General features: G+C 44.7%; 1 protein-coding gene across 4 annotated transcripts in view; it reads right to left on the bottom strand.

The window, feature by feature from the left end:
• Window positions 1-278: 278 nt before the first annotated feature.
• The window catches only part of ttc39a (tetratricopeptide repeat domain 39A), a 28,294-nt gene continuing 17,234 nt past the window's right edge, over window positions 279-11,338 (bottom strand). For all 4 annotated transcript variants that reach the window (XM_031574620.2, XM_031574621.1, XM_031574622.1 and 1 more), the window contains 12 exons: window positions 11,112-11,211; window positions 10,626-10,691; window positions 9,550-9,658; window positions 8,810-8,877; window positions 8,590-8,649; window positions 7,381-7,542; window positions 6,749-6,840; window positions 6,415-6,535; window positions 5,869-5,980; window positions 5,273-5,387; window positions 3,346-3,462; window positions 279-3,078 (listed from right to left, as the gene is read on the bottom strand). In XM_031574620.2, the coding sequence (XP_031430480.1) occupies window positions 2,958-3,078; window positions 3,346-3,462; window positions 5,273-5,387; window positions 5,869-5,980; window positions 6,415-6,535; window positions 6,749-6,840; window positions 7,381-7,542; window positions 8,590-8,649; window positions 8,810-8,877; window positions 9,550-9,658; window positions 10,626-10,691; window positions 11,112-11,211 (1,243 nt within the window). In that variant the 3' untranslated portion in view covers window positions 279-2,957. The remainder of the gene's footprint in view (window positions 3,079-3,345; window positions 3,463-5,272; window positions 5,388-5,868; window positions 5,981-6,414; window positions 6,536-6,748; window positions 6,841-7,380; window positions 7,543-8,589; window positions 8,650-8,809; window positions 8,878-9,549; window positions 9,659-10,625; window positions 10,692-11,111; window positions 11,212-11,338) is intronic.

The following is an 11,338-nucleotide window of genomic DNA, read 5'->3' as shown; positions in this document are numbered from 1 at the left end:
ATGATTTTGATTAGTTACCTGCAGAATATTTTGTTAAAGTTATAGAAGCCTCTGTAGTTTTTGTTGTTGAAAATAAAAGGGCCTACTTTACACACTTTGTTTCTCTGTTTCGGCCCTCTGTGTTTGTTGACATGTCATAGAAACACCTCAAACAAAGCATGAGTATGAATAGAATATACAGGAACTTTGTCAAAAAATACCTGGAATATTATTATAGGACATCTAAACGTTTTAACACCAAAAAACACTGAAAAAAAGAGTGATCACAAACAAAGTAGTTGCTTTGGCTTCCATGATTTAATCTCACGTTATACAAAACAAACATTCACTATGTACAGGGATGTCAATCTGCACAGTAGCCATGCACCAAGTATAGAGAACTCTACGCTCTGTCTAACAGTGTACCCATGAGGTTCTTGTCTTCCTTCAGCAAACCAGCTGTGGAGTCAGAGTGAAGAGAGAGGAGCCTTTAAAGAATGACCCCAACAGAGAATAACATTTACAATGGAAGTAAACAGCCAGATCATAGCCGCCTCCGGTCCCAATGTGACCCTAATATGGAAAGGATCCTCAGACCAAGGTTGATTCAGGTGAGGAGTCTGCTGTTTCAATGGAAACCACTTAAACCTTATATTCCTCCACCACAGAAGATAATCATAATACATCTACCTAAAAAAAAAAAAAAAAACAGCAATTGGGTAAATGGAACTTGCTAGTTTTCCATTTGATTTTCACAATTTTGCAGATCACTGTGAAACAAATTTCAACCTGAGCCAAGGGCATGGGCTTTGGTTGGGATTCTTAAAAGTAGGGGCCAAAACAGGGCCATTTTACATCAAAATAAAACATCGTCAAGACATCTCCCCTTTATCCTGGTGATATTCTAACAAGGGCCCTTGAACTTCCATACTCCACCGATATGCATTCACATACATAATAACTGACAAATTTAACATTGAATCTAATTGTACCACAATACCTTTCTTCCACTGCAAATGTAATGGGTTATTTAACCATTACACTCATCTGTGTTCACTTTCAACCTGTTTTGCTGCAAACACAAGGCTGATCACATTAAGCCATACTCATGCTAGCATCAATGACATGTTTTGGTTTGGACATGCTTTCATGGGGTGTTTAATCCTGAGCCAAACAGGAATGAAAGCGCACTTAAATGAATGACCTCAAGTTGTACAATTATCCTTGTTTTTCCAAAAGATCACCTTATCTTGCCACCCACGATCATCTTTCCATCAGGCAGTGATTTAAAGTAGGATAAAATAAAGTTGATTTGTCTCAAAATGCCATTGAACGGGGGGATTTGGTGTGCCCATTTTCCTCAATAAATTGGGGAATGTGACAAAACGTAGCCAAACGTATATTTAAATGGAAACAGTGTTGAACACCCTGTTGTGTTAGCCTGTTGGTGTCATTCTAAAAATAAACGCTGCTCTGCTCTTTGCTGTGCTGCAGCTCTGTATGTGTGTGACAGTGTTAAGAGTTTCAAACCGGCTGTCAATGCTTTACTCACGGAGGAGCTGGCGGCCTGGCCTCCCTGCAGATATCTGAAAGACTCGCTTGTCTGCTGCACTCAAGGACTATCTGGATAAAGTCCACATGAAGTGAAAGGGAAGGGGGTTGTTCTGCCTTTCTAAAAGACACAATCATCTGTCCTCCTATAACAGGGCAATTGCAAAAAAGAGAACGCCGTCACAGTGAATAAATACTAAAAAGGAAAGAGCAAACACCAGCCCCCCATAGAGTTACCCCTAATGTGAACATACAGATGTGCTGTGATGAATGCAGGCATGGCAGACGCCATAGAACCCCTGATTTCCAAGGGGCTCGACGTCTGTTTGACTACGTATATACTTGAGTAATGCAACAGAACGTTGTTGTATGCATCACTGCACAGAAACAAAGAGACATAATAACTAAGCAATTTTCAGCAACCCCGAAAGATGTGAGGTGACTATACCACCTTCAGATAGCAACAGATCCCCAAAATGAGTCCTTCATGAAGTCTGTCTAATATTTTTTTTACTATAAAATTAGGTATTTTTACTATAAAAAATGTAAGCTTCTACATTTAGCATTACTCCACATGGTTATGGCCATTTGTATTTTTTTTTTCTTTCCCCCAGACAGAAAGAGCATCAAGAATAAAATAAACTGTTCAAGCAAGAGAGATCACCCAAGCACCATGGCATATGACTGTATCATCAGGTCTGTCAGAAGGAGCGCTGATGGATGTGTATGTTCAGTAGGAGTGGGGGGTGGCTGTGGGAAGAGGCTGTGCATGGGAACATGGGAAGATGGGAGCCTATGGAGCAGTGGCTGCTCCCATCCATGCCCACCCATGTGTTCCTAATCTAAACCTGCTGACTTCACACCGTACAGCATCACTGATACATATGACCTAGTGTTCATGTCTCTATGTTTTTCTGCATGCACTATGTGATTGTGTGTGAGTGTGTTCATAAGTGTGTATGTGTATTCTAAAAGATTTACTGTGTGCAGCCTAACTCCCAACTCCCTTGACCGGATTACTCGCGTAAGAGTGGCCCTCTTTTCTGCACACCAAAGGTCCCTTATGGGACAATACAAGTATAGATTGATTGACTGAGCGGTGGATTAATTATGCATTTGTACAAAGTAATCATGTGCGTGTGTGTATGTGCATGTGTGTGCATGTGTGTGTGTGTGTGTGTGTGTGTATGTGTGTGTGTGTGTGTGTAATTGCGTGTGTGTGTGTGTGTGTGTGTGTGTGTGTGTGAGAGAGAGAGTTCTTTAAAGTGGGTGGTCTCAGAGGTTCATGGCGAGGCCAGTCCAGTGGTCTGGCTGTTTCCAGTGGTTTGCATGTGGATCCCCTCCGTCCCCTCGTCGTCCTCCAGGACTTCAGGGTCCTCAGTGGGGCCTCCGGCCAGCTAAGCTAGGCTAGGCTAGGCTAGGCTAGGCTAGGGGCTGGACGGCGAGCAGTGCTCTCCATTCTCCCCCGTGGGGCCCCTGGCTTTGTGCAAAGCAGCTTGGATTCGGAAATGCGTCCGGGACTCCATGGAGTAGTTCTTGTAATTTTGCCTGAAGAGTGGAGAGGAGAAGAGAGGAGAAGAGATGAGAGGGACGAAGAGAGTAGAGGAGAGGGACGAAGAGAGGAGAAGAGAAGAGAAGAGAAGAGAAGAGAAGAGAAGAGAAGAGAAGAGAAGAGAAGAGAGGAGAGGAGAGGACCGGAAGCTCATCAGAGAATGACCTGAAGAGAAGTGAAGTGCAGCATGGCCTCCCTGCTGTGTGGGTATGAGGAAATGGTAAAGAGGCTTCTTGGGAGGCTGAGGGTGGCTGGATACTCACTTGGCCGATTCGAGAAGTTTAATGCCTTCAGCCCTCCTGCCCTGCTCCAGACACAGCAGGCCGTGCTCCAGGAGAGCGTTGGGGACCAGGTAGTGATCGTACTTGATCTGTGACTCACTGCAAAGACACAATAGAGAGACTGTAACACAAGCTCTTTCAGAACATTGTGGACATTGCCCAGATTATAATAGTCTGGTTTTGCATGGGTAGAGCTCCTTAGCTCTGAACTGGCAGACAGTACAGTCGGCAGAAGAGTTTCCCAGGCCATTTTTGAGGTCCACCAATCAGCAACCTGGGATAAGTGGCTCAGGCAGACTCCGGCAAAGGTATCTTAGCCGTGCTATAACATTTAGTGGCCACACTGGAACATGGTACATGGTACGATTTATATTTAATCCAGATCAAGACCCCTTACCAACAACATGGATGGACACATATGTGGTTCAGGCCCTGGGCTCTGTAAAGCGCCTTGAGACAATTTTATTGTTTTGGCACTATATAAATAAAATTGAATTGAATCGAACATGTCAATGTGGCCAATGCCGAGAAACACAGTAAACGTGGCCTGGCTACCAGGATAGGACTTTAAACCTGTCTGATCTTATCCTCGCAGGCACTACTGAAACTCCAGAACTTAAACCAAAACCAAAGTAAAAGCTCCTGACAGACAAGAGGTCCTCTAATGTCATGACTACATGTCAACATACATGTCAGCATGTTATATAATGTCAAGCTACTTGTTTAGCATCTGAAGGAAAAGACAATGTGTATTTAAAGTTGGCTACACAATTGTTAGTTTAACTCCTAACCATGTTGACACATTCATAATGGGCATGTTCTGTTTACTCTCACTGATCATTAACACTGCCTTCTCCCCCTCACTTGTCTCTGTGTACCTCACTGTGGCAGAGCCTCATCATTACCTTAAGGGCAACAGCGCCCTCTGCTGCACACCTTTAACAATTGCATGCTATGTTTACTGGCTCATAGTACAAGTAGGGTACAAATTGATCAGTATGAGACCTCCCGCCCTCCAATGGCCTTGTGGTTGTGAGAATCTTGCTCTACTGAGCTCTAGGAACACTTTCACAGGATCATGGTGAAGTATATGGGCTCTCTGGGTTTTGGGTATCAAACCCCTGACACTTGTGTTTTTACAACTTTGCTCTCATTAGTTATAGGAGGTTATTCACAAATGTATTTCCTTATTCACATATAAATGTCACATGATTCACAAATGTATTTCCTGATTCACATATCAATGTCACATGATTCACAAATGTAAATACTGTAAATTTACAGATTAACGAACATGCATTTACAAATGACAAATGACATTTTTTTGTGGAATTTTAGATTTTAGACACGACTTTATTCACAAATGCTTTATTTTTTTTTAAAGGGCATTCCCTGAAGTCTATGTCTCTGCAGATGTCTCTTACAGTTTCAGCCAATCACATGAATGTAAATTCGAGGTTTCAGCCAATCACATGAATGTAAATTTGAGGGTATGACTGAATGTGACCACATTGCGTTACAGCTCTGCGGTGTCCAGTTATGTGGACTACTACACCATAATGGCCTCATCAGTAAAGTCTCAAAAATCCACAAATGAATGCAGGGATGTTCACAAATGCTGAGTGGTTTGTAAATGCACGTTCCTTAGTCTGTAAACAAAGGTAACAGCGAAATAACAGGAAATACATTTGTGAATCGTGTGAACTTTATTTTTGAATCACAAATACATTTGTGAATCGAGTGAACTTTATTTGTGAGTCACAAAATCCTTATGTGAATCACGAAACATTTATTTGTTCATTTTGAAACCATTTCAGCTCTATACTCTCTTGCAGAGGACTCCCTGGGTTTGGGGTATCGGTCTCGGTCTCATTATTACTTTCTTCCATTGAGTGATACGGGCACTCACTTGCAGAGGACGAGGGTGAAGTAGTGCTCGGCTTCATCCTGGTGGCCCAGGTGCTTGAGGCACAGTCCCTTCAGCAGGCTGATCACACACTGGTCATCTATGGAGAAGTCTGTCCCTGAAGGAGACAAGTTCAGGAAGCTATGTCAAGCTCAGTGGACCATCTGGTAATCATAGTGATTATAGCTGACATTAACTTTTTGTCCATACAAGTACTGCTTTGAATAACAGCTTCAGAATAAGAATAAAATAGGAGGTAAATAATGCGTATTCCAAAAATCTCAAATTAACTAATAAAATATGAACATTTCTGATCAAACACTGGATCACACTTTTTCAGTCATGCCTCTTTCTGAAATCATCATCAAAGTCTCAACATCCCTTTCAGACTCTGTGCTTAGTTATGCAATAGCATGCAGCACTGAGAGCTAACAGGCTCACATGTATCCTAAGAGACTCTGCCTATGGATAGTAATACAGCTATGCATTACTGGGGTACTGATCCAGGGACTCTGCCTATGGATGGTTATACAGCTATGCATTACTGGGGTACTGATCCAGGGACTCTGCCTATGGATGGTTATACAGCTATGCATTACTGGGGTACTGATCCAGGTTGTCCTGTGCCTCATCCAGCGTCTTCAGCATCCCCTCGGTCAGGTCCTTATGCTTGCCAATCACAGTGTAGCCGTTCCAGATGTACATCATCTCCTGCACGGCAAATAACAAATGGTGTTGGACAGAGAAATAAAATTCACAGCTACCTCAGTGTGCAAGCTCTTTCAAAAGCTGCAAACTGAAATGTGGACACATGTCACCAAAGATGTTTTAAGGCTACGAATAAATTAAACATTTGGGCAGCTTCCTGTAGAAAGGGGCTTTTTCGAAACTGACAAACGAAACATTGACACATATTTCCATCCACAATTTATATTACACAACATCCCTGCCAAGACTGTTCTTGCCCAAGAACAATATCACCCAACTCATGAAGATGGCCACTGCGTCTTTTTCTCATCTGTTAACATTATGTTCAAGACATGTTCCACATATCACCTCTCTCAATCTCATTGCACTGAGGTTTATAGCACTATCTTCTGGCACCTTCCGTATGCAGCACAGATATCTATTTTAGGGACACTAACCAGAGGAGGAGCTGGTAGAGGAACTGGTCTTTCAGCATTGTACCGCCTTGCTTTCCGGATGGCAAACTTCTCAGTAGGCAAAGACTTCCCAGCAATCTTTTGTTTCAGTCCAGGCACTTGCCTGTAACAGCAGTAAATGATGAATCACTGAAGAGCAGTTCTACTGTGATCAGATATCTGCTACATATTCCTTAGACATTTCCTCTACAGATTTACAGTAAGCATTTGAACAGCATTCTTTCGGGAGCACAGAGGAGATTTCCTGGACTATCAAGGACTGTAGGTGTGTTTAGAAGCACCGAGGTCATGAGAAGCCGCAGGGCGATGAACAAACCTGAAGAGGGCGATCTCACTCTCTCCAAACGTCAGCCGGTCGTCTGGGCTCAGCATGCTGAGGTAGGCAGCCTTCATGTAGGCGTATGTGGCCTGTAGGGAAGAATGCCACTCAGCAGTTACATCTACAGTCAGGTCCGCTAACACGTCAGCACTGTCTCCTCTAGCCTCCTGCCAAACCACAGTGTACACCAGGACTCCCAGCCCTAAAACATGTCCCAGACTCTTCCTCCTAAGGTCACCCAGCCCTAAAACATGTCCCAGACTCTTCCTCCTAAGGACACTCTTCCTCCTAAGGACACCCAGTTCTTGTCAGTTTGACGTAATTCAGTTTGTGTTTGACACAGCAGCCCCCCCCCCCCCCCCCCCCCAAAAAAAAAACCACATTGTGACACACAAAAAAACTGGTTGAATTGACATGGAATAGCCCAGTATCTACAGTTTTGCAGTCATTGGCCAGGTGGCATTCCCAACAATATGCTTTCAAGTGCAATTTTTCTCACTTACAGATTCCATCTTAAACAGCCAGACAAGCCAGGCTAACCTCTCCTTCCACAGCCCTGTCTAGTGTCCTTACCTTGGACCAGGCTTACCCATAACCTCTCCTTCTACAGCCCAATCTAGTGTCCTTACCTTGGACCAGGCGTTCTCCTTGCTGAGCAGGTCGGCGTAGAAGTAGGCCATCTTCCAGTGCCTCTGGTAGGTGAAGCACCACATCAGCTCCCAGTAGCACATGTGATGGAACTGCTTCCAGTTCTGCTGCGCCTCACAACACTCCTCAAAGCGCTTGATAGCCTGGGGGAAAGATGCACACAACCACGGCCTGAGTCTCAAAGAGGTACACACACACACACACACACACACACACACACACAGCCTGACTCTCAGAGAGGTACACACACACACACACACACACACACACACACAGCCTGACTCTCAGAGAGGTACACACACACACACACACACACACACACACACACACACACACACACACACACACACTCAGCCTGAGTCTCAAAGAGGTGCACAAACACACAGTCAAAGGTCTCAGAGAGGTACACACACACACAGTCCGAGTCTCAGAGAGGTACACACACACACAGCCTGAGTCTCAGGGAGGTACACACACACACACACACACACAAACACACACACATACAGCCTGACTCTCAGAGAGGTACACACACACACACACACACACACACACACACACACAGAGAGAGAGAGGCACCGAGGGGCTCAGGGCTGGTATTACTGTGCCACTAGTAACACCCTGTGCGCACTGGTCTGGCAGTGGAAGTAACCTAAATACCGTGTGGTGTGAAGGGTTAGCATGATATGACTCAGGGTTCTTCAGATGAGCTCTTATTTGCATCTAGTACAGAAGATCTAAGAGATACTGGATGAACTGGTGACTAACTATAGGACTAGTGGCTAGTTTAGAGGATAAGTGGTTAGTTTAGAGGACTAGTGGCCAGTTTAGAGGATACATGTCTAATATAGAGAACTAGTGGCTAGTTTAAAGGATTATTGTCTAGCCTGGAGGACCAAAACATTTGCCTTTTCTCCCAGTCACCCTCTTCTTATTCTCCTTCAATTCTGCGCACCAAGTAAGACCTCAACCACAGCATGAGTCTCACCACAGTTCACAGTCTGACTGTGATATGGTCTGGTATGTGATATGTGGGTCTGTTTGTATGTAACATTCAGGAGTGAGTGTCTCTCAGCATCCAGGCGTGCACTCTCACTCTCTCACACTCACACACACACACACACTAAAACACACACACACACACACACACACACACACACACACACAGTTTAATCTTCAAAGACACTTACAGCATCCAGATTTCCTTTGATAACCTCTATTCGACCAGCGAAGAACAAAAAGATGGAACCCTGCAATGAACAAAATGAGACGAAACAACACAAAACAGTGGCACAGGTTTAGACAATCGGATTGGCATCAGCAATGCTATGATAGCTAGCGCTGGGCAGCTAAGTGTAGCTCAGCGTAGCAGTGATGGGAGGAGAATGCATGTGAGGTGTCTGGACTTGCCTTGGGGTACTGCTTCAGATAAGGCTGCAGTAGCTTCTCTGCGTCCTGCACGTCCCCCTCCCCTGTCCCTGTATCGCCGTGACAACAGAACAGAAGGGTCCTGTGAGCCTGACCGCAGAGCTCACTCTCAAATCAGTCATCTGATTCTGCCCAGACGTTTGCCTGGCCTTCACATTGCTCTGCTATAACTCAAGATATGAGGGCTGTAGTGAGGGTGCGTGTCATACCAGAGCCGTGATATGCCCCTCGAGGACAGCTAGGATAACACACACTAGACAAGTGTACTACAAACAAACTTTGCTTTGTCTCCATTCTAAATGATAAAATGATCTACGGTCAGCCTTGTGCCTACAACAAATATGGCCTCCGCATAAAAGTGGACAGTCAACATTGTGATAAGACTTGAGGAGGGATTTAGCCTGTCAATAGGAACAACAGTTCATGGCAACATCTGGTTCTAGCTTCTGTTAGTGTGATCATTTCAAGTTCATGCATATTTACAATTTGTATAGATGTACAGAACATTAAAACATTACAAAGAACATAGGAAACAAAACATTGCTTTTATAGTGTCAAGATTATGATAGCATCGTGAAAGGTAAATGGCTAAAAGGTAAATTAAATTAATTCAATTCAATAAAATTGTCTCTAGGCACTTTAAAGAACATGAGATGTAAATGTGAGTTGTGTATGTCAAAGGTCAAAAGGTCAAAGTCATGAGGCGTCAACGTGCTGCTCACCCAGGATGAAGCTCATGAAGGTGTGGTAGCAGAGGAGGAGCATGTTACACAGGAAGGACCTGAAGGTGTGTTCCACTGCCCCCTCCTGCAGCTGGTGTAGACCAAACTCCTGCAAACACACACACACACACACACCGACACACACAAACACACACACACACAGACACACAGACACACAGGGCTGATCAGAGCAGGACCCTATCGGAAACAGAAATCTGTGCAAAGAAATCTGAATTGTAAATCCAGGTACTGAGCAGAGGCAACAGGAGACAATGGACAAAGGTTGGCAACAGAGCAAGCTCCACAATACATTACTGAAAGGTCAGGACTGACAGGAATTTGTAGTGTTTGCTGTGTTATGGACATTGTTTATTAGTGTCACACACACACACAGGACTCAGTGTACGCTAAGGTCACACACACACAGGACTCAGTGGACGCTAATGTCACACACACTCACTAAGGTCACACACACACAAGCCTCAGTGGATGCTAAGGTCACACACACACACACACACAAGCCTCACTGGACGCTAAGGTCACACACACACACACACACACACACACACACACACACACACACACACACACACACACACACACACAGGACTCAGTGGACGCTAAGGTCACACACACACACACACACACACACACACAAGCCTCACTGGACGCTAAGGTCACACACACACACACACACAAGCCTCACTGGACGCTAAGGTCACACACACACACAGGACTCAGTGGACGCTAAGGTCACACACACTGGTTCTGTTTTTCCTGGCTGCTGTGCTATTTGCTGTGTGTTGGGCCGCTTTGCCATTCTGCTGCGCTTCTGCACTTCTAGTGTGTGTGACAAACCAGTGCCCACTGCCTGTGGGATGTTTCTACACTGCTCAGTCACGGTCAGCGTGGTTCAGCTGTAACAAGCTCAGATGCGGTGATACACACACACACAGTGTTTGATGTGGAATCCTACCAGTGAGACAACTCACCTTGTTGCCACACACACACACACACACACACACACACACACACACACACACACACACACACACACACAGTGTTTGACAGCTCACCTTGTTGCCAGAGAAGCCCACAAACTCCAGGAGCCGGAGAGTCCTGGTAGGCAGCAGGGACAGCATCTGTGCCAAAGGTATAGACTATGACTACATATTCAGCAGGGACAGCATCTGTGCCAAAGGTATAGACTATGACTACATAGGACAGCAATCCAGCACGTTAGCGCACACACGGTCAAGGCACAGTATTTCAATGCTAGCTAAAATGAAAATACATGGTATTAGCACAAGCCAATCAGGGATTAGCACAGTAGCAGTAGCATAAGTCTGTCACTAGATAATGAAATCTTGGAATGAAATCCAAGTGGAATGTTGTCAGCAGTAGCAGTCAGGGTTTTAAACATGAAAATGAGAAACGTTTGCTCAGCTAAGAGGCGGAAACATTCCCAGATCCAAATGGCCACTAATCCTGGTGACCTGGATGCATTGGGCATAAAACACCAAAGCGTGGGAAAACACCAAACTGGGAAAACAGGTCCTCACTAGGTTGAAAGCTCCCACTCCGAGCTTGACCCCTCCTTCAAAGTGGCCGTGGTTGTCCCCTTGGGCGAAACCTGAAGACTGGAGGATTGTGTGGAGCTCCCTGCAGCACACAAACACACACACACACACACGATCATTTAAACTGGATCAACGAATACTGAGTAAAATATCAAATATCTAAATAAGTGTTAAGAGCCAGCTATGTTACACAAGACCGTCCACATTTG

This window comes from Clupea harengus, chromosome 10, assembly GCF_900700415.2.
Source record: "Clupea harengus chromosome 10, Ch_v2.0.2, whole genome shotgun sequence".
Lineage (NCBI taxonomy): Eukaryota > Metazoa > Chordata > Actinopteri > Clupeiformes > Clupeidae > Clupea > Clupea harengus.
Note: the sequence above shows the minus strand (reverse complement) of the source record. Positions and strands in the feature narration are given on the sequence as shown.